The sequence below is a fragment of the Chinchilla lanigera genome, unplaced genomic scaffold (assembly GCF_000276665.1).
Source record: "Chinchilla lanigera isolate Chin_1 unplaced genomic scaffold, ChiLan1.0 scaffold00007, whole genome shotgun sequence".
In the NCBI taxonomy this organism is placed as follows: Eukaryota; Metazoa; Chordata; class Mammalia; order Rodentia; family Chinchillidae; genus Chinchilla; species Chinchilla lanigera.
This window is the reverse complement of record NW_004955408.1, coordinates 3,010,830-3,035,153: the sequence shown is the minus strand read 5'-3', so window position 1 is coordinate 3,035,153 and position 24,324 is coordinate 3,010,830. Positions and strand designations below refer to the sequence as shown.

Below are 24,324 nucleotides of genomic sequence, written 5' to 3'. Positions count from 1 at the left end.
GCTAAGTCCCCCCTACTATTGTTATCCTTCTTTTATTCTTTAAAATAAAAAAAGAATGCACATGATATGAATTAATTAATACATATACATAAATATACCCATAAATCACTAAAAACTAAGATTATGTAACCAGAATGTTAGAATAATGTTGATATTGTTCATTTCAAGCTGTCCTATCTATATATATAGAGATAATATACAATTCTGGGTTGTTAGGGTTTAGATCTAATATGTCCCCCAAAGGGCTCATGTCCATCTCATTATACAGCGTGCATTTAGTACATCCCTAAGAGTCATCAAAATCTTAACAGTTCCAGTATTGCTGCAAAGTCCAAGTCCAAAGTCTTCTCTAGACTCAAGGCCAGCTCAGCTGTGAGCACCTGTACAAATCAAAAGAACATTGAATTCCTCTTACATACAATGATATAGGGTAAATATTACTATTCCAAAAGGGAAGAGAATAGGAGGATAGAAAAGAATGGGAGCAAAGCAAGACCCAAAAGAGGCAGGGCAAATGTTGTATGCAGTAGGTGCATGTCCAGCCTCAGGACAAGTTGTGGTGAGACATGAGCTCCAAATATCTTAGACAGCTACACCCCTGTTACAGTTTGTGTCTGCATGTCCCCCCCAAATCCTTATGCAGTCATGGGGTGGGCTTCTAGATATTTGATTGATCCATATCCAATGCTGGGATTATGGGTATGAGTGCTATACCCACCCTGGGGCAGATAGTTTGCATATATAAGGGACAGAAAGAGGCTGCTTGTAGCCACTCCCCTTTTGCTCTTGTTGCTTTTGCTATCATCTGTCACTGCTCTGAACAGTTGCCCTGGGCCATGTGCCACTCTGCCTTGGAGCCAGCCGAGTATGGGCTGGAATCTCCACAAACTATAAGATAAATAAAGCTTTCCTTCCTTCATTTTGGGCCTTGGGTATTTTGTCTCAGCAAAGAGAGAAAAGTAACCAAGACAGAATTTGGTACCAGAGGAGTTGGGTCCTTGCTGTGACCTGACCATGTGGTTTGAGAGCCTTTGGCAATGGCTTTTAGAAGTGTTTGGAAAGGTTCAGAGATGTTGCCTGAAAGGGAAGTGCTAGAACGCCTTCAGCTCTTGTGCATGGAAGATTCTAGTTAGAGTTCAGAAGACCACAAGGCTGGTAGAAATCCTGCCAGTAAACACCAGCTTTGGGAGGTTTCTGCTGGGAAAAAGGACTGCATTGGGTGCTGGATTCCAGATGATGTGTGTTACAGCTTGGCAGAAAGCTTGTCTGCAGTTTGCTCAAGTCCAGAGACTTTGCCTGATACTCATATTAAGGGTGGTGGCCTGACTAATCTGGCAAAAGAAATTTCTAGGCAGTCAAATGTTGGAGCAGTGGCATGACTACTGTTGGGGCTTTTAGCCAGATTTATATTGAGAATCAAGAGCAAAGAGCCCAGCAGGATGATTTAAAATGTTGTGAGTCTGGCCAGAAAGAAAGCTCCAGTAAAGCTGTGGATTGCAAAGATAGAGCTGAGGAGATCTCTATTGCTGAGCAGGAACAAGAGAATCAAAAAGATACAGCCAGACGGCATCACAACAAGGAGCAAGTCTCCACCCTTTGCAGCCTCAAAACTACAAAGGTGAAAGACTTCCCTTTGAGAAGAAAGCCACAGAGCGCCATGTTCCAGAGTAGCGGCGGCCACACCGGGTTCCAGAATGGCGGTGGCATAGAAAATTTGCTCCTCAGAATTGGATTCAGAGTGCCCAGCAAGCCAGGCACTCGACCCCTATGACCAAGAGAGTGGAAAGCTTGGCTACTGCTCCAGGTGGCAGCAGACCTTGGCATCATCCATGTGACCCTGGTTTTAGGTGCATGGAGAACACAAGACTTGTGAGGTTTAAGGCCGGGTGTGGTGATGCACGCCTGTAGTCCCAGCACTTGGGAGGCTGAGGCAGGAGGATCGTTGTGAGTTCAAGACCAGCCTGGGCTACAAAGTCAGCCTGAACTGCATAGTGAGACCCTGTCTCAAAAAAGACAAAAAAAAAAAAAAAAAAAAATTCTGAGGTTAAAAAGGCTTCCACCTAGATTTCCAAGAAGGCCTAGGAGGCCAGACCATGTGCCCCTGAAAGGGCAGTGTGTGAAGCTGTAAGTGTGAAGCAAAAGGTACCCTGGAGACCTCAGAAGTTTGGAAAAGCCAGGAATATGGACTGTCTGAGGAAGGCTGCAAGGGGGGAGCAAAGTGGGCCTAAGAGAAAAGCCCTGGGAGCTGTAACCACCAGAAGTGCCACAGGGGTGGAGTCACAGAAGCCCTTTGGAGCTCACGATGTGCCGAAGTTTGCTTCAGATGCTGGACATGGAACTACAGGATGTAATGTTAGCTCTGCTGGATGTTGAACTTGCTTTCGTCCCAATGCTCTGTATCCCCATTTGTACCTTTTGGAATGGTGCTGTTTATTTTGTGCCATTGAATATTGGAAGTGTTTAACTTTTCATTTTACAGGGGCTCACAGCTAAGAGTTTGCCTTATATCTCAGAGGAGACTTGGGACTTGGACTTTTCAGCAATGCGGAAACTTAGGATTTTAGCAACACTTAGAGTTGGACTAAAATGTCTTTTGCATAAAGAGGTGTACATGAGTCTTTGTGAGACCAGGGGTGGAATGTTATGGTTTGTATCTGGATGTCCTCCCAGAGCCTCATGCAGTCATGGGGCGGGCTTCTAGAGTTTATGATTGATCCATGATCCAATGCTGGGGTTATGGGTGTTAGTGCTATACCCGCCCTGGGGCGGATAGTTTGTGTATGTAAGGGAGAGAAAGAGGCTGCTTGCAGCCGCTTCTCCCTTTTGCTGTGGCTGTTCTTTTGCTGTCTTCCGCCACCATGAACAGTTGCCCTGGGCCGTGTGCCACTCTGTCTTGGAGTCAGCCGAGTATGGAGTGAAACCTCCACAAACTCTGAGCTAAAGAAACCTTTCCTTCTTTCCTTAATTTTGGGTGTTGGGTATTTTGTCCTAGCAACGAGAGAAAAGAAACCAAGACAGCCCCCTTGGCCTTGTTGGTTGTAGTACATGTGCCATGTCTCTTGGGCAGGCTTCACAGGCTGACTGTGGTTTTCTTTAGCTGGCATTCCACATTCCTGGCATTTCTAGCTTCCTAGAGTCTCCATTGCATCTTTGGCACAGTTTCACACATAATCTTCCTCTAAAATCTGGGTGGAAGCCTCCAAGACGACACAACTCTTTTACTCTGCATGGCTGAAAAAATACCATTGCCAACTCAAGCAGTTGCCTAGCCTCATGGCTGCAGTGGCCTCTGAGTGCCTACATGATTGAGCTCCAGACATGCTTCCCTAATATGCCCTGTATGAGCAAGACACTTTAGGCTGTCTTGGTAAAGTCTTTCAATGTAGTTTATTTACACCCTTGAGCCTGGGATGGATGGGGTCTGGCTATTTCCTGAGATGCTCTCAAGTCATCTTTTTTATTATCCCTATGCAAAGTACTTGTATTATTTTTAATCCTAATCTTTTCAGCAACCATACTCTCCTTGATTCCACTTTGCAGATAATTCCTTTTGGCCAACCTGCAAATTTTTCACGTTTTTCATTTATCCTTTGCATTTCTAATTCCCACTGTAAATCAGGCTAAAAAGCAACCAGCACTATTCATGCTACAGCTTGAACATTGGGCTGCTTTGAATTTCCTCTGCAGTTTCATCCCCCACCTTTAAATTCAGCCTCACACAGTCTTATGATGTGAATAGAACATAGGTTCTTTGCCAGAATGTAGCATTTATGGGCTTCTGAGCTATGACTATAGCCCAAGAAGCACAACTTTCTAGCACGACTTCTCTATCCTTCATCTTCAAACTTTTCCAAACTCCTCTTGCAAACCACTTCCAAAGGCTCCACGTGTAGTCAGGTGTAGTCATCGGAACAGCCCCACCTCTGGTACCAATTTTCTGTATTAGTCAGGTTTTTCAACACTAAGACCTAATACCTGATGAATCACAATTTAAAAGAAGAGAGGTTTGACTCATTTCAGAGGGTTCCATGTGGTTCCATGTAGTTAGCTCCATGGCACAAATAGCACAAAAGGGCATGACAGAGGAAAGCTAAGACAAATGTTACAAAAAGAAATTCTGTATACTAAGATGTATTTAATGGAAAGTAGTGAAAATGTATAATTAAGTTAAATTACCATAATAATATATACAAATGTTATTAGATAACTGGATTATTTTTATCATGAGTTGTTATAAAATTAGAGACGTTAAGCTGGGCATGGTAGTGCATGTCTGTAATCCCAGTACTCGGGAGGCTGAGGCAGGAGGTATTCTGTGAGTTCAAGGCCAGCCTGGGCTATGTAGTGAGATTCTGTCTCAGAAAACCTAAAACAACAACAAAATTGGAGATGTTAAGTAAAAACTCCAGTCTAAAATTTCAGTAGAAAATGTCAGCATCAACATATGCCTTTTTCTCTCTTAGAAGTATTTAGCATCATCTTATCATTACACATAGTGTATATATGTATTATGTACCCCATGAATAAGTGCAATTCTTGTTTCAATGAAAAAAACTAGACTTTTTGGAAAGACAAAGGCTGAGTGGTTGGGGCCATGTTGCTAATTTGGGACAATAGTCAGCTTCTCCACATAGAACCTGAGAATAGGAGATTCAGAATTGAAACCTTTTTCCCACCATTATAAATCATTTGAGATATGTGTGAAGTTTTTTGTTTTGTTTTGTTTTTTCAGCCGTATTTTTTGGCTTTATTTTGGCTTTGGGTTTTTGAGACAGGCTCTCACTCTGTAGCTCAGGGTGGTCTTAAACTCACTTTGTAGCCCAGGCTGGCCTCAAACTCGCAGTGATCTTCCTGCTTCAGCCTCCCAAGTGCAGGGATTACAGGTGTGTGCCACCATACCTGGCTTTATCTTTCAGCATTTTGAGGCACCTTATCAGAAGTGATGGCTAACAGTATTACTGACAAGACAGACCCTTGGGGCTGGGGATTTAGCTCAGCGGCAAAAGCTCCTGCCTGGCAAGCGCAAGGTCGTGAGTTCGGTTCCCAGTACCGGAGAAAAACCAAAAAAAAAAAGACAGACCCTCACTTTTCAACTCTCGTGTATTCATTGAGAATCTCAACACTCTTGTCAAGAAGTCTGATGTGAGGTACTCTTCTCGAAGTGTGATAAAATTGTGGGTTGTTCCATGTATAAGGACTTTCAGCTTCATTCAGTGCATTAATGAGAGAAATGCCCAAGTTGTTGTAGCAGAAGATGGATCTTCTTCCAACTCTGGAAAAACGAAAGGAGATGACCCAGATAAAATCAAAAGTAGGTTCTCTACTGCAAAGAAAGGAACAGAACAAACAAGGGATATGAAGGATGGTAAGTTGGAGAGGCGCAGCATTCAACTCCTTGGAAAGGAGACTGAAGGAGACTAAAGGAGGCTCAGATGAGTGCTGGTGATGCGGGGACTGACTAGGGGAGCTGACCAGGGTGGTCAGACGGGCGAAGGCAGGAGAGATGATGCTTAAGTACGTAATCTTATCCCTTTGGGGTTTTTATTCAGTCTCTCTGTGGGTATGTTCAGCACATGCTCACTGTCACCCCATCCTTGTCCTTTCTGTGTTCATTAATTCATACTGCTGTGCCCCAGTCCCATTTTCAATTCCTTTGGCCCAGAATGTAGAAAAAAGTACCAAGTAGCTCAAGCTGAGCTTTTACTGAGAATGCAAGGGTAGTGTTAAAAAGTAAAAACCTATCACTATAAATTATCATATTAAGAGATCAAAGGAAGAAAAGGCATAAATTTTGTAAAACATATAAAGAAATTTTTCATAAAACTAAATAACAGACTTGTTAAGTCTTACCCAGAATTTTTTGCTTTTAATTTTGATACCTCTTTAAAAAGAAATAAAATTTTAAAATAAAATTCATTAAATAGTGTTGGTCACACTTTAAAAAAAGTTTTTACCAAGTTGGTCCACTTCAAGAAAAAAATATATTCATGGCAAAAACTTAGGAACCAGAACAGCCAAGTATTTATAACTCTTCCTGTGAATGTGGAGCCCCAGTTATGGTGAGTAAGTCCCTTTGTGCCACTAACAGGATATAGCCTCCAGGAGTTAATGGCTTGTAGAAAGCATGGAACTGGAGATGTCTCAGGCTGAGACTTCTCAGAAGGCAAGGAAATATAAAAAAGGATTGAAATTCTGTCAAAAGTTGATTGTAACTTAAAGTATCACAAAATATTGCTAAGAATTTTTATCAGGAAAGGGTACTGAAATTTACGAAAAACTTCTTTGTATGTTTTACAAGATTTATGCCTTTTCTTCCTTTGATCTCTTAATATGATAATTTATATTGATAGGTTTTTATCTTTTAACATTACCCTTGCATTCTCAGTAAAAGCTCAGCTTGAGCTACTTGGTACTTTTCTCTACATTCTGGGCCAAATGTGATAGTCGAGTGTAGTATTTTGTTTCTTAGTGAGATATTAACCTGTAATTTTAGTTTCTCATACATTTTTGGTTGTATTTCAGTCAGGATTCTTTGAGCCTTAATACTTTTTTTAAATTTGAGAAGACTCTTCCATTTATATTCATTGTAATTGCTGATAGGCTCAGATTTACCTTCACCGTATTATGGGCTTTGTATTTCTACTTTTCTTCTTTTTTTCCTCTCTTGTTGCTTTTGTTCTTTTATAGTAAGTTCATTTTTCCACATCTCCACCCCACTATACTCCTTTAGAAATCAGTGTGTGGGCTCTACTTTTAGTGCTACTTTTGGACTGCTTGTAAATGTCTGCTTAAAAAGTACCTAAAGCGAGCAAGTAACCAAACTTCTAAATGTTAGTATCCAGATGTAGTTTCTGTCTAGTATTTTAGCTTTATGTATTTGCTCTACAAATTTTGCCTTTAAGTTACTATTTTATGCAACAATTATTTATTCATAATTGTCCATATAGTTCACTTTTTTTGCTTTTAATTCTTTCTGATAACCACTTTACTTATGAGAACACTCACATTTTGATTGAATTTTCTTTAGTGGAACTCTTGTTGGTAAACTCAGCTGGCGTGTTACTTTTTTGTTTGTTTGAAAATATCTTTATTGTGTCTCACTCTTTTTTTTTTTGTGGTTTTTCTCCGGTACCGGGAACCGAACTCATGACCTTGCACTTGCCAGGCAGGCGCTTTTGCCGCTGAGCTAAATCCCCAGCCCCTATTGTGTCTCACTCTTGGAGAGTTCTGCCGTGGATATAATTTTAAGAGGAAAATTAACTTTTCTCAGCATAATCAACACATTCGACTACTTTTTGGCATGTATTATTTTTTGATAAGTGAGTTATTAGTCATTACTCCCTTTTGTATTTAATTTACGCTTTCCCTCTGGACTCTTTAAAACTTGTATTTATATTTTTTCTGTGAACTTGTTACAGTTTTTAACACGTTCTATTTTGGATTTGTTGGACTACTTTGGGCATTCTTTTTAACCAAAACACAAATTTTTCTTTAGACGTTAATTTGTTCCCCTTTCTGTCATCACCTTCTTGCATTTTGTTTTAGACATATGTTAAATCTTTTTATCCTGTCCTGTATATCTTTTAAACTTTCTTACATTTTACCTGTTCATGACTTTGTGCTTCATGCTGAGTAAATTTTTTTGATTCATCTTCCTAATTTAGTAATTCCCTTTCTAGTTGCATCTTAACATGTCATTTAGTTCCTTCCTCATTCTTAACACTTCTTTTGTTTCAATTTGGATGATTTCTATTGGGTTATCTTTAAGTTTCTCATTTCTGAACTTAGTTGAGCCTACTGATGGGTTTGTCAAAGGCATCTTCCATCTGTTACGACAGTTTTTGTTTCTGACATTTACATTCTACTCTGTTTTGCCCTTATTTGTGGGGTTTGTTTTTTTTTATATAGCTTTATATTTTCCAATACTAAAAGCTATGGCTTATGTCTAGATGTCCCCTCAAAGCCTCATGTAGCCATAGGGGAGTGTTTTTCAGAGGTGGCTGGATCTAGAGTGTGTGATGCTGTGACCAAGGGTGTGGGATTACTAAATTAGTCCACTGATTGATTTGGCATAGTTCTGGGTAGAATAAGATATAAGGGACAGAAGAGTGTTGCTGTTTGTTGCTTGTTGCTTGTAGCTTGCTGCCTTCTGCCTTCTGCCTTCTGCCTGGCATGTACTATATCTCCTCTACCATGCCACCCTGCTGTAGAGCCAGTAGTCAGCTGTAATCTGAAACCTTTACAGATTGTAAGCTAAATAAACTTTTCCTTCTTTGAGTGTCAAGTATTCTGTTTCAGCAACGAGAAAAGTAACTAAGACACTACCATACTTCCAAAAGGCTTCATACATGATAAAAATATGCTCTGTCACTGGATTTGTTTTTTTCATCCTTTATGCCCAGCCCATTTTTCATCCCCAGCCCCTGTTTTTACATCCTTCTTTCCCCTCATGATTAGGTTTCATTGCATTTGGATGGTAGTGGTTTTTTGTTGTTGTTGTTGTTACTGTTTTTGATTTTGTTGTTGTTGTTGTTGCTGTGGTTTTGATTTTTGCAGCACTTAGGGAGTAAGCCCAGGACATTGTGCAATAGGCACATACTCTACCGCTGAGCTGCATCCTGGTCCTTTTTTGTTCGGAGAAAGGATCTCATTAAATTGCCAGCTGGCTTTCAACTTGTGAGGCTGTTGCCTCAGCCTCCTGAGGAGTTGGGATTACAGGAGTATGTCAGCATACCCAGTTCAAGTGCTTTCTTAGAAGGCTTTGTATTTGTTCTTGCCAGATGGTTATGTACATTATCAGTCCTGAACTTCTTTAAATTTACTTTGTGTTTAAGGTTTTATAAATTCAAACTATGGACCTGCATGAGGGATGGGTTATGGTTCTGAATTCTCAGGTGAAAGGAGTTTTTATGTGGTTGCTCCCCCACCCCCTTCTGTTAGAGTCAGAGAAGTTTTCTTCATGGCTCCCTCCGCTTACACCTTGCTCGTCTCTTCCAGTTAGATTATAGCTATTTGGGGTCAGCTTTATGAGTACATCTCCTATTGGATTTTCAACTTTGGTAAATTATTTTCTCCAGTTTCTCTCACTGCTTTTAACCATCAAACTGAAAAGTTTTTGTGTTTATAAAGTTTTATTTTTTTAATCTCACATTATTTTAATACAACATTTAAACATTTATATATGATATTTTAGTTGTATTCAGTTAGAACCTTTGGAGGGCGTTTAATCATTTACACTCATGAGATAAGTCATCTTTCTTATTTGATACTTTTCCTAGTATTTTGAAATTTATTTTGAAAGATACTTTCTAAGATTAACTTACATTTCTACTTCGAAAATCCTTTTGATTTAAACCTTTGCTTTTGCTCATTAGTGGTAGGTAGTAAAAGATTTAAGAATCATTTAAAATTGGACTTTCATCAAAACTGTTTCTTCTGGGCAGTATGAAGTTCATGACCTTCTTAAATGACACTTGGATCTTTTTGTTTTCTTTTTGACACTTGGATTTTGAGTCCTAACTCTCCCACTGTGTCCCCACTTTTATAAATTACTTTTATGAGTTTTTATACTATCCTTCATTAAGATGAGCCTTTTTGTTTTCTTTTGTTTGGGTTTTTTGAGACAGGATCTGGCAGTTTGTAATTAGACTAACTCAGAAGTTGTAATTATTGAATGTGTAGGTGTACTTAACAGCCTTCACTTCTAGTAAGTGACTTGACTTAGAGGATATGTGTTTATGTGTGCAAGAGAGACTGTTTCCTGAAAGGAAACTGTGGTCTCCAGGTCTTTATAATCACAGCGCCTTTAGTCTTTTTGAGCACATGAGCTTTGTCTTATATGGACTGTTTTCTTGAAGCAGTTTCTTGCCAGAAGTAAATGAAGCATCCTGATGAGTCTTTTAAGACTCCATAGACTTTCAGTAATATGGAAAAATTGGATATTTAATCAGGAATGTGAACGTGTGTTTCAGGTGGAGAATTCTAAAGATAATGAAGATAATATTCTACAAAGAGAAGTTCCTGCCAGGCAGTCTCGACGAAGGTTTCGAAAAATTAATTATAAAGGAGAACGCCAAACTATAACTGATGATGTGGACATTAATAGCTATCTTTCTGTGAGTATATTTAGGAAAATTTCATAAGTGTTCCTTAATTTTCATGTGCAGTATCTTTAATTGACCTTTTTTTGGTAGTATCAAGAGGTTAGTCTCTGTATAAGTTTTGGACAGGTAATTATACCTTTATAATTTTTAGCAATACTGCTTCATTGAATTGATTAGAAATACTCTTTCAGTGGGAATTTTGCTTTTATTTAAGTCATGAAAAAAAAACCTTTTTTCTCTGTCTTTTTAAGAAATATTAGTGGAATTTATTGCCTGAAGAGTGTATAGGGTATAGATAAGCATCCAGAAACTCAGGTAATAGGTTCATGGGGAGCTTTTCTCCCTGTATGACTAAAGACGTATAAAAGAAGTAAAAACACAGCAGTTCTTCCCTTGTGATGTGGAACAAATATATATAATGTTTATCAGTGCAGAAATGTACAAGTGTTGAATGTATCTTTTCATATGCAAATATTCAAAAAGAAGCAGATGAAGTATTACTTTTTGTAACAGTAGAAGTGTAAGCTATTTCTTCAGAAATGTTTAATTTGCTTGTTGTAGATAACTTCTTTTTTAGTTTGAAAAATAGCAAAATTAAGGAACAGAGGGTAACCTAAGACTGAACAAATCTATGTGTTTTTTGGTTTTTGTCTTGCTTTGTTGGTTTGTTTGTTTACTGGAGATTGAACGCAGGGCCCTGTGTGGCAAGTGTTCTACCACTGAGTTACATCCCTAGTTCTCCGTGTGTATTTTCGAGCCAACAGGTTCCATAGTTAGTTCCAAGAGATTGTGGTCACCAAAATACAAGAAGTAGGGCCAGGCATGGTAGCACATGCCTGTAATCCCAGCACTTGGGAGGCTGAAGCAGGAGGATAGCCTTGAGTTCGAGGCCAGACTGGACTGCATAGTGAGTTCAAAGCCAGCCGGAACTACACAGTGAGACCCTGTCTCAAAAAAATACAAGAAGTGTGCAACTATTTCTCCTCTGTTTACACGTCTGTAAATGATTATCAGCAGAAAAGGGATATTGATAGCAACAAAATTTTGGCCTTTTGGTTGTCAAAAATAGAACTACAGTCATTCCTTGTTCAGAATAAGAAAGACTTAGGAAGGTGCTTATGTTAGAATTAGATTTAAGGCCCCTTCTAAAGATTTTGTCACATCTGCCTACTTGCATTGATTAAAAGCATTCTGTTTCTGACAGCAAGTAATACCTGGCGCAAAACGCATTGCTGCAGCCACAGGCGCACAAGGGTCACTTCTTCTTCTCATTATTTAACAAATTTTATACCGTGTATTTCGCTATCACTAATCAATGTAAGCTAATTTGTTTTACCTAATTGTGTGTGTCTGTTTGAAAAATTAGAAATTCATTTTCACCACCTATATAACAGTTGATAGGCATTTCATATATTTTTTCTTGTTTTTGTTTTATTTTGTTTCGTTTAAGTCGGGTCTCACTCTGCAGTTCAGGCTGGCCTTGAACTCACTATTTTGCCCACGCTGGCTTTAAACCCATGGTGATCTTCCTGCTTTAGTCTCCTGAGTGCTGAGATTACAGGCATGTGCCACCACACCTATCCTTTTTTTTCCCCAGCCTTTCATATATTCTTTGAGAAAGTTTTGAACATGTCAACAGATATGTAAGTTTGTTTTGATAACTTTTGAGAACAGTTTTTTTTTTTTTTTTTCTTTTTAAGACAGCCTTTCACTATGCAGTTTAGGCTGGTTTTAAACTCACTTTGTAGCCCAGGCTGGCCTCAAACTCATACAATCCTCCTGCCTCAGTCTCCTGAGTGCTGGGAATATAGGTGTGCGCCACCATGCACAGCAACTTTTGAAAATTTAAAAATATAATATTCTTTTTACTCTAAAACCCAAATATATCCTGTCAAAATCCTTGAATCCTTTTAGATGATCTTTTAGACAATTACTCTTAATGGTTATATAATACTCCATTGTAACACTATGCCATAATTTATTTGGCTCCCAGTATTTGGTCATTTAAATTGTTCCTACTCAAATTGTTTAAATTGTTTCTGCTTCTTCAATATTATGTTTTTGATGAACATGGGTTAACTGTACATATTAATGAAGTTCAGTGTGATACTTTAACACTTGCCTGCAGCATTCGCTGATCAAATCCAGCCTCCCTTTATCTACCTTCTGTCAGTGCCCCTGCCTTTCCCAACATACAAAAACAGTATTTTCAGATCAACTTTTTCTTATCTTCTAAATATGGCATACAGAGCATATGGCACTTGTCCTTCTCTGTCTGGTTTATTTACTTAAAGTTAATTAAGCTTATCTGGTTTTATTTTATTAAAAAGACAGGATTCCATTTTCCTTTATGGCTGAATAATAATGTATATATAATCATATGTAGAATTATATATAAAATGATATATATCTCATTTATCTATCCACTCATCTCTTAATTGGTACCTAGGTTGATCCCATAGCCTGTATTATGAATAGTGCCACAGTAAACATGGTGATGTGGTTATCTTTTTCATATGCTTTATTTCCTGGATATATACCCAGAAGTGGGATAGCTGGACTGTATAATATGATAGATCTATTTTTAGTTTTTTTGAGGAACCTTAATACTGTCCTCAATTATGGCTCTGCTATTTCTCATTCTTGCAACAGTGCGTGAGAGTTGCTTGCTTTTCCACATCTCATGAACATTTTGTTTTGGGGGTCTTTTTTATATTAGTCATTCTCACTGGGATGAAATGATACCTCACTGTAATTTTGATTTGCATTTCTTGTATAGCTAATGATGTGGAACCTTTTTTTTTTTTTTGTCTTTTTGAGGCAGGGTCTCACTATGTAGTTCATGCTGACCTTGAGCTCACTTTGTAGCCCAGGCTGGTCTTGAACTCACAACATTCCTCTTGCCTCAGCCTCCCGAGTGCTGGGATTACAGGCATGTGCCACCATGGACCTTCTTTTTTTTTTTTTTTTTTGGTACCAGGAATCGAACTCAGGACCTTTGCGCTTACCAGACAGGTGCTTATGCTGCTGAACTATATCCCCGGCTCCTGGCTGGAACATTTTAAGTACATATTTATGGGCCATTTATATTTCTTCTTCCTCTTTCTCTTCTTCACTAGGAATTGAACCCAGGTCCTTGCCCTTGCTGGGCAAGGTCAGTTCTTTTTATTTTGAGACAGCTCTCACTAAGTTGCTCAGGGTAGCCTGAACTTGAGATCCTCCTGCCTCAGCCTCCCATGTAGCTGGGATTACAAGTGTGTGTAATTCCTGGCTTTGTACTTCCTTTGAGGATATCTTTTAGATCATTTGCCTGTGTCTTTGGACTAGATGGAGGTTTGGGGTGTTTTTTTTTAAGTTTTTTTGAGTTCCTTCTGCCTTCTGGATAGTAATTCTGTCAGGTTTATAGTTGTCAAGGGTCTTTTCCCATTTTATGCCTCATCTCTTCATTCTGGCAGTTGCTCCTGTTGGTGTACAGCAGTTGTTTCATTTGATGTGATCCCGTTTGTCCAATTTTGCTTTGGTTACTTGTGTTTGGGGCTCATAACCTATATTAATGTCCTAAAAATGTTTCCCCTATGTTTTCTTCTAGTCATTTCAGAGTTTCAGGTTTTGCACCTAGGTTTTTTGATCATTTTTATTTGATTTTTATACAGCATGAGTGATAAGATTAAATTTCCATCTTCTCTATATAGATACCTGTTTTTCCCTCCCGCACCATTTAATGAAGAGATTGTCTTTTCTCCAATATACAAGGTTTATAAAAAACTACAGTGAATGTTAAAATATTTTAAAAATCGGTTACAGGAAAAGACATATCATTAATTCCCTTCAAAATACTCCCTCTTCCTTTTAACATACTTAATCCATCATTCTTGCCACTTTTTTTTTTTTTTTTTTTTTGGTACTGGGGATCTAACTCATGACCTCATGCTTCAGCCAGGCAGGCACTGTGTCACTGAGCTGTATCCCCGGCCTTGTTACTTTTTGAAGCCATTCTGGAAATCCTCTTTTGTGAATGACTTTAGTTGCATTGTCGTGGCTGCCATGATGTCCTGAACGATTAAAAACATTTACCTTTGATAGTTATTTTAACTTGGGGAAAGAGCAGATCTGATGCTAGATGCTTTGAATAAAGTGGATGAAGACACACTGTAATGTTTTGGCAAGGCTACCTTTTCATTGGACGGCGCTCACCAGAAGCGTATCCTATTTTTTATCACATCCACTAAAGACATAAAAGAGGATTTCCAGAACTGCTTCAAAAGGTAGCAAGAATGCTGAGATAAATGTGCTCAAAGTGTATGTGGAGGGATATTTTTAAAGGGACCAATGTCAGTGTGTCTTTCCTTGGTATAATTTTTTGTTTAAAAAGATTTTCATCACATTGTGTATATTTTTAGTATCTTTCTTGAGAATCAGGAATACCGGATGCCTGGTATTATTCCTGAGAATCTTAATCCATTGGTTTATGTATCTGTTTTTGTGCCAGTACCATTCTGTTTTTGTTACTACATTATTCTGTAGACATTTAAAATAAGGGAGTATTGTGGTACCTCCAGCTTGTTTTCTTTGTCTAAGATTGCTTTGATTATTCTGAGACTTTTATGCTTCTATGTGAATTTTAAGATTTTTTTTTATTTTGTGAGGAGTGTCATTGTTACTTTGATGAGGATTGCATTGAATCTATAAATCAGGTAGTTTTATTCTCCAATACTATATACATGGGAGGTCTTTCCATTAAATGTGTCTTGTTCAATTTGTTTTCCTTTTTTATTTCTATAATGTTTTGTAATTTTCACTGTAGAGGTCTATCATATCACTTCCTTGGTTAAATTCATTTCTAAGCATTTAAATTTTTTTTTTGTTAGTAGCTATTGTAAATGATATTGCTCCCCTGACTGTTTTCAGCAAGTTCATTATGGTGTACAAAAACAATGATTTTTGTATGTTCGTTTCGTATCCTGCAGCTTTACTAAATTCATTAATCAGTTCTAATAGTTTTTTAGTGCAGTCTTTAGGCTTTTCTATGTATAAAATCATATCATCTGCAAATAGGGCTAATTTCATTTTCTCTCTCACTATTTCGATGGTTTTTCTTTCTCTTGCCTGATTGCTCTGGTTCAAACGTCAAAAACCCTATTTTATAAGACTGATAAGAAGGGATATCATTGTTGGGCGAAATGCTGAAAGCATCTGCTCCTTCAGTATGATATTGGTTATGTATTTGTTGTGTGGAGCCTTTATTACGTTAAAGTACAATTCTTCTATACCTAATTTGTTTGTGGTTTTTATCATAAAGTGATGCTGAATTTTATAAAATGCTTCCTTTTTTTGGCTGGGCGTGGTGGCGCATGCCTGTAATCCCGACACTTGGGAGGCTGGGGCAAGAGGATCGTTGTGAATTCAAAACCAACTTGGGCTACAGTGTGAGCTCAAGGCCAGCCTGAACTGCATAGTGAGACCCTGTCTCAAAAAGACAAAAAACAAAAACAAAAAATAAATGCTTTTTTTGCATCAACTGAGATGATAATTTTATCTTTAATTCTTTTGATATGATGTAGTATTACGTTTATTCATTAACTTATGTCAAACCATCCTTGCATTTGTGGTACAAATCCAGCTTAATCATGGTGAATGATCTTTTTCATGTGTTGTTGGATTATATTAGTATTTTACTGAGAGTTTTTTGGAATAGTTTGAGAAAATTGACATTAGTTCCTAGAGGTTTGGTAAAATTCAGGGAAGCTACATAGTTCTGGGGCTTTCTTTGTTGGGAGATTTTTTTGTTTTTTACTGATTAATCTCATTACTTGTTATTAGTCTATGTCCTCATGGTTAAATTTTTATAGATCAGTTTATTAATTTATAAATAATATACTTAGATTTTCTAATTTGATAGCTGATAGTTTTTCTTTTTTTTTTTTTTTTTGGTTTTTCTCCGGTACCGGGAACCGAACTCACGACCTTGCGCTTGCCAGGCAGGCGCTTTTGCCGCTGAGCTAAATCCCCAGCCCCAGCTGATAGTTTTTCATAATCTGCAGTGATCAGGTGTAATGGTATCAGTTGTGATGTCTATGTCTTTTTTTTTTCTTAATAGTCTAGCTCTAAGTTTGTTGATTTTATCATTTAAAGAAACCATTTCTTCATTGCATTGATCTTTCATATAATTTTAAGTCCTGTTATTTATTTCTGCTCTGATACATACTGTCTGTTTCCTTGTACTACTTTGATTTTGATTGGTTCATGCTTTTCTAGGTCCTTGATCATACCAACTACAGATGCATCATTTGGTTGTTTGAAACCTTTCTATTCGCTTGTTGTAGCCACTTACTGCTATAAACTTTTCTTTTAGTAATGCTTTTTGCTATCTCCTATAAGTTTTAGTATGTTGTGTTTCCATTTGTTTTGAGGAAATTTTAAAACTCACCTTTTGATTTCTTCAGTGACCTAGTGTTGAAAGTATATTGTTCAGTCTCCATGTACTTATATAATTGCTAAGGTTTCTTTTGTTGATTTTTCTGTTTTAATTACATAGTTATCAGGAAAGACAAAGATTTCATTTTTTTAAATTTTATTTTTAGAGGTAAAAGAACCAAAACATATTAACAAACACAGAGACATAAATGAAACAACATAAAAACAAAATAGACAATACAGAATTTACTATGGAGACAGTATGATGTTTACACATGTGAGATTTACTTTACTTATGAGTATGGTCTCTCATGGCAACCATTTACCTATAAAAGCCTCACATTTATCTTTCTTTATAGCTGAGTAATATTCCATTATATAAAAATACCACAGATTTTTTATCCATTCCTCAGTTGATGGGCACTTGGGAGGCAGAGACAGGAGGATCACTGCAAGTATGAGCCCAATCTGAACTACATAGTGAGACCCTGTCTCAAAAACCAAAAAGAAGAAACTATCAAAGTGTTATTTATAGTGGTTGTACCAGTTTACATTCTTCTGGTTATCTGAGAGTGACCATTGTTCCTCATCTTCATTTGATATCAGATTTCATTAATATTATTTTTTAAATCCTAATGTCTTAAGGAAGAACAGGTTTATTTAGCTCAGTTTGTGGAGGTTTCAGGCCATACTTGGCTGGGTCCATGGCAGACTGGCACATGGCACAGGGCAACAGTTCATGGTGGTGGAAGATAGCAAAAGCAACAAGAGCAAAGGGTTGAGGGACAAGCCTCTTTTCCTCCCTTATATTGTAAGCAGGCCGTCCTCACCCAGGGGGCCTGTAGCACTCACACCATCTCACACCCTTCTCTTGCACAGGCTCAGGATGAATACAAAGTAAGCACCCTGGCTCCCTGCTGAGTCACATAGTTAACCTTCTAAACTTTGCACATTATGCCGGATGTGGTGGCGCACGCCTGTATTTCCAGCACTCGGGCAGCTGAGGCAGGAGGATCGTTGCGAGTTCAAGACCAGCCTGGGCTACAAAGTGAGCTCAAGGCCAGCCTGAACTGCATAGTGAGACCCTGTCTCAAAAAGACAAAAAAAAATGTAACTTCTCACATTGACACAGCGAACAACATCCGAGAGCAGAAAAGGCAGGTCCTTTCCACCCCAGGATGTAGAACTGCTGAACTGCTTAGCCAAGCCTCTGGACTCCTCAAGTTGACACAGTGCATCAACCATAACAGTGTCTTTCTGGCAAAGTCCTGCTGAGTTTCCAAGACTCCATTCATCCATGGCCTTTTTAAAACAGTTCTTCTCTTGGGGTTGGGGAGTGGGGGGGGTACTATACTGGATATTCAGCCCATGGACTTCACACTCAGCTACATTCCCAGACCTTTTTTTGTTGTTTTTTGTTTTTTGTTTTTTTTTTTTTTTAGTAAATTGGGCTCATACTATCTATGATCCTGCTTCAGCCTCCCAAGATTCTGGGGTCACAGGCATGCGCTGCTGTGTGACTCCATGACCTCTTTGGAGAAGCCTTCTCTGTCTGACATCTCCGTTCATAGAGTATACTTCTCTTCATTGGGTCCATATGATGTTACATGTACTTACAGGTAGTGTATGCATATGGTTCCACTCTATTCTGAGGATATCAGAAAACAAAGTTAATACCTTATTTAAAAATTTCTAAATGCTTATACATATTTTGTTATAAAGCTAATTGCTTTATTTTGAAAAGCATTAAGCATCTGAACATTTTCAGATATAGTGAGTTGAATTTTTACTGTTGATACATATGTAGAAATAAATCCTAAAAATTAAGCCCAGACCATGAAGAGTAAAACATCTTGATATCACCAAGGTCAAGCCCAAAATTTGCCTTTATTTGAACTGAAGTGAGTCTTGGAAACATCACACATCATTTATATTTTTATAAAAATATGATTGGGCCAAATATTAACCTGCACATTCTTCAAACATTTAAAAACTTGGTGCTTAGGAACTTCATTTATGGAATGTAAATACAGTACTTTAGTACACTACTTTTTATATTCTCAGGCACAGAATGAGCCTCTAACCTTCCTTCTTCACCGTATGTGCAAAGATGGAGCCAGCCAGCTGTTCCTAAAAGAACACCTGGAGAGAGGAACTTCCTCGGTAGCATTATTATAGTTTGTGGTTTTAAATTTGAAGGACTCGCTTTTTTTCAGAAACCACCCCCCCACACCCTCGTGGCTATGATTTATTACAGGGGAAGGATACAGAGCAGAATCGGCAAGGGGAAAAGGCTTGTGAGACAAACAACTGTGGAAAATAGGCAAAAGCTTAGAAGAGTCCCCACCCATTTGAGTCACATGGGATATTCTTAATTCCTACAGCAACAACTTGGGACAACACGTGTGAATTGTTACCTATCTAGGAAGCTTATTAAAGACGTGGTGATCAGTGTTTTTATTGGAAGTATGTCACGTAGAAGCCTTTTGCGTGCCATGTACCAGAATTGCAGACTCCTTGAGGGAAAGCAGGTGTTCCCATAAACCATACTGTTTGCGTGAACACTTCGATTTGCTTGAACTTTACTTGTTTTCTATCTCATCTTTTGTTCTGGGATAGTGTGACGGGTGGTAGGCATTCTGTGACAGCCTGCAATCTATTCTTAGCGATTATGTTCACACATTACTCATGCAGCAAGCACCTCTTTCTCAGTTGGTACTTCTGTGGATATACCTTTTGTTTCCTGCTTTCCTGCAGTGCTCCGTGCTTTGTTGGATGTATAGTGTACTTACAAAGATTAAGATACACTTGTCAGTGTAGCTAAAGAAGAGGTGGTTATTAGGACATCAGATCATTTATGGGTTTACACTGAATAATGGTTAGATACTCCCACTTGACCACGAGTGTGACCTCCTACAGTTTTCAGCAGAAGGTGTTTTGGGTTTTTTTTAATGGATTCGTGTGTGTGTGTGTGTGTGTGTGTGTGTGTGTGTGTGTGTGTGTGTGTGTAGTTTATTCCTGTGGTAAGAGAAGCTCGTCCTCTGCCTATTAATGAGAAACTAGAAGACACTAGTCCTAACATGTTATTACGGAGAGAGCTTCGTGGATCACCAGTGAAGAGTTCAAACATTTATTAAAATCAAGTCAGAGGAGATACAAACAGGCCTGTTGCATCAGTTGTCACGAAAATTTAGAGTTTAAACTATATGAAGAAACTGTCCACATTTGTGAACTTTATATTTGTGGGGTTGATCTATCCTGATCTTTTTTTTAGGCTTGGTAGTAAATACTTGTAGATAATATAATAAATAAACAATGGTCTACTACTTCTAAACTCCGGAAGTTTGTATCTAGAGAGTTTGCTATTCTGGTTTGTATGTAAGACACTGAGTGGTGATCATACTTCTCCTGAGAAACTTGGAATCCTACCTGTGAGAATCTCACCCAATCTACAGTCCAGAGTTCTCTAAACAGGTGTTGTATGCTTTGGGATAATTTCTACCACAAAGTCAAGGTCTTCCTCTTTGTGTTCATGCATGTCTAGTATCTCCAAGCACAGTTGTGCCCTCTGTTTTTCTTCTGGAAAATAAGTTTTTGATGGAAGGTTCTTATACCTAAGTTAGAGGGTTGTGAGTCCATGGATAGTGAAAGAAAAAGCTCTGGAGTGATATAACTAAAAATAAACGGACAAATACAGGTTTTAAGCATATTTTAAAAAAATTTTTGTGAAAAAAATTTTCATTTTAGAAATGTAGAATAAATAAAGACTATTTAAGGAAATGGTTAAAATCCCCAAAACAGGAGATAATTAGTATTGCTGATGATACTTGAATGTATCGTTTGATTAATTCTGATTTTTTTTTTCTTTTTTTGAGGCAGGGCCTTGCTATGCAGTTCAGGCTGGCCTTGAGCTCACTTTGTAGCCCAGGCTGGTCTCGAACTCGCAACAATCCTCCTGCCTCAGCCTCCCGAGTGCTGGGATTACAGTTGTGTGCCACCATGCCCTGCTCAATTCTGATGTTTTTAACTAATCTAGATAATACTGAATATTTAGTTAAATAGCTTGCTTTTTTATTTCTCACATAACTAAAATGTTCCCGAAATACTATTTTTAATATTATTATGCTATATGGGTGTATCAGAGTATTGTCATGCAGCTTTCAATTTTTCCCGTTATAATTTTTCTGAATAAATCTGTATATGACTGGATCATGTCTTTAGGATTGTTTCGTAGAAATTAAATTGGTGGGTTAAATGTATGAATTATCTTCAAGGTTTTGTATAAATACTGACTACTGTTTACTGGTCATTTTTTAAAGACTATCTTTATGGTTCCCTGTGCATGACCTTGAAGAGTGCTGGGCAGAGGGGAGCAGGGCACATCTCTCTGGGTGCCCCCCCATATGGCACTGATTCATAGGATTTTCACAGGGAATCAGAATCAGATTAGTCATACTTAAAATACTTCACACAGTAATAACTAAAGAGAGCTTTTTTGATGATTGTTTAAAGCAGCTCAGATAGTAATATTTACCAGTGATCTAAGCAATGATTTGCATTGGCATTCAGTTAAAAGGGAAAAACAACTACTCAGGCATAACTGATAAATTAATGCTGATTGTTACCACCTTTTCATTTGATTTGAAATGTGTTGATTAGCAGAACTATAATCCATATTTGGCTTTTACAGAACTAGGAAATTCAGTATTTAAAGTTACAAAAGTGGCTGAGTGTGGTAGCGCGTGCTTGTAGTCCTAGCACTAGGGAACTGAGGCAGGAAGATCACTGCGAGTTCAAGGCCAGCCTGGGCTAGAAAGTGAAGTCAAGCCAGCCTGAACTGCATAGTGAGACCCTGTCTCAAGACAACAAAAATAAATAGTTACAAAAGTGATACAAATGTAAGCTTGAATGTAATCCAGGAATTTATAGGGATGATATTTGTGATAGTTTAATTTTCAAATGAGATTTTCTTGCCATGATTGCATATAGTTTCCTATATTATTAAATTGTATCTTTAAAGAAATTAATATATTTTAAAACTGTACACTTACACGTAGTATATAACGTACTTGACTGACTTCTGTGTGTGCAGCATGTACTACTTGTGGTGTATGAAGATGCTTGTTAAACTGCGCAGTGTAGAGGAAAGTAGAAGCATGGTGGTGTCTTTTATTGTTCTTCAGTTTTACTGACTCTAATTATAGAAGCTTACATCACCTTAGTTGATAACCGCTTCTCTCACCCTCTTTGCTTTTTTTTCTTTGATCACTCCCTAAGGTTGGATCATATTTCATGGTGCATGTGTCCTGCTGGTGGCTTTGACAGAAGGTTTTTTTTTTTTTTTCGGACAGTGCAGAGGTGGCCAGTTACTGGACATAGATGACAGTACGCTGAAGCCAACTGTTTCTTAACAATAGAATAGGGAGAGATTTTTCTATAGCTTCCCCTTCTTCAGATAGGCTAGGAATAGATAGAATAGGTAGTTTTAAGGCAGGAACTCCTGAGGGGGCACTGGTAATTAGAGTTAACTATGTCTGATAAGTACAGAGATTCACTTCAGATGTTCATGCTAACATGGGCGGGGGAGGGGTAGTAGAAACGCTTTCTCTGTTGCTTTAGAAGAGATTCTATATTACCTTTGACTATTACAATAAACATCACTTCTTCATTTAATTTTTAATTCTTAAAAGGATTAAAATGGTTTTGTTGTTAAATTAATACATTTCACGTGTCTGTTTCAGAGACAAAACACTTCTAAGTACGAGACAGAAATGAGTAACCTGTTTCGTTTTAAAGTGCAGTGCAGAATATTTTTTTGCTCCTGGTGTTTTTAATTTGGCTTCTGTAAATTGTGATTATAAAGTTTCACTGTGCAGATGGGGAATAGATTGCACAACTAAGCTTGAAATTAGTATAAATCTGGTTTCTGTTATTGTTGGTTTTTTATTTTGATGATGTCTGCAGTGTATATCTTCTGATAGCTTACCTTTATTCATGGTGACCTTTAATTCCCCTTTTTTTCAGTGTTGTTCCTTACTGAAATAAAAGATGCATTTATGATAATTTAGTAACTATCAGAACTTATATTTGTTTTTATATCATATAATTTCAAATATTACAGTGTATATTTTTGTTTATAGTTAGCACAGTTAATGTAAATTGTAATAAAAACATTTTATAATGCTTTTTATAAAATCAGCACATAATATAATAATGCAAAAAGGTCTTTTAATGCCTAGAAATTTTGTCGATATGGCTTAGCATTTCATATAAAGGGGAGACAGATTCAGCAGCGTCCTGTGGTGATGACTCTAGACAGTGTAGATCAGGGCAGTCTCCCTTGTTGCAATCACTTCATTTTAATTGGTAATGAAAGGTGATAAAATTTTAAATATGATGCAAGTAAAAAATAGTTTATTCACCTAATCATCTGCTTGTTATAAGCCACTGAGCATTTAAAGAATGTTCATTTCTTCCTTTAGTAATAAAAGGTTAAATCATTATTTCTGTATTGTAGTATTCTCAGAATGCTGGTGGATTCATATACTGAATTTAAAATTTGGGCTTTTTCTTCTTGCGGTATTGTTAGACAGGAGATTTTGCATGATAAGTTGAGTATACAATTTCTAGAATAGCAAATATTGTGAGATGATTGGTAGAACAATGAAAAAGATGATGTCATCTTCACTTACAAGCCAAACCGAAGGCAAGGAGAGTTTTGTTCCTTTATTGAGGTGATGTATACTACAGTAGGTCTAACATATGGCATTGTGGATTGCATTTCACATACCAAGCAGCAGTTTTTTAAAGCAACTAGGAGGTAGCTGCTGTCTCCCTTGCTCAGCTCGAGGTCCTTCTTTGTGTGGTGTCAGTGTGATTTATATAAAAAGGGGATGAGATGCCCATAGGGCTTTTGCTTTTTTATTTTGGCTATAATTTCTCCTACTAATACTGTACATGAATGTAGTTATTGCCTGGCATTAAAACTTAAATATGCTTGAGTTCTCTTAACTAATTTTTATGTGGAAAATATTTGTCTTTTAGAAATTTATCTTTAACAGAAGTTTGTCTTCACTTATAAAGTGCCTTGCATCATTTCTATTTTTAAAATGATTAATGATTAATATATTTAATTTATACTTAAATATGAAATGTTTTTAAAATTTTAACACATATATCATTTATTTGAATTAATTGAAATAAAATGTTTAGTGCTTAAAATCAGCCTGTACAAATATGTCTTGTTTTACATCTTAAAGACTAGTCATCTCGGGGCTGGGGATTTAGCTCAGCGGCACAGCACCTGCCTGGCAAGCACAAGGTTGTGAGTTCGATTCCCGGTACTGGAAAAAAAGCAAAGCAAACAAAAAAAACAAAACAACAACAACCAAAAAAAAACAAACTAGTCATCTTCTACTTATATTTGTGAGATTTAATTTTATATTTAAATGTAAATTGTGTGTGTCTTTTGAAATTGTTGCTGAAAACATAATTGTTAGGTTTCATGGAAACCTCAGTTTGTAAATAGTCACATATTTTGACAGTCTTTTTTCATGGTAATACTAAATTTTACTTAAATTCTAGTTCTATAAGTAGCATTATAGTCCAGATTGAGAGCATATTATTGTACAGAAAGTGGCTCAGATTTTGCCCAAGGATACTGAGGAGCTCATTTCTTTGCACTTGAGAAGGTACTACTTCTGAGTCAGTGGAGTCCTCTTTTAAAACACTTGTCTCTCAGGTAGTATCTCCTTTTATGTTATATGTCTGTCTCTCTCCAAAATCAAATTATTAGGTAAATAAGGAA

General features: G+C 37.4%; 1 protein-coding gene across 1 annotated transcript in view; it reads left to right on the top strand.

Moving 5' to 3' along the window:
• Rapgef6 (Rap guanine nucleotide exchange factor (GEF) 6) overlaps nucleotides 1–24,324 on the top strand; it is a 206,744-nt gene that overhangs the window by 74,120 nt on the left and 108,300 nt on the right. The window contains exon 6 of the mRNA XM_005376072.2: nucleotides 9,972–10,115. Within this exon, the coding sequence (XP_005376129.1) occupies nucleotides 9,972–10,115 (144 nt within the window). The remainder of the gene's footprint in view (nucleotides 1–9,971; nucleotides 10,116–24,324) is intronic.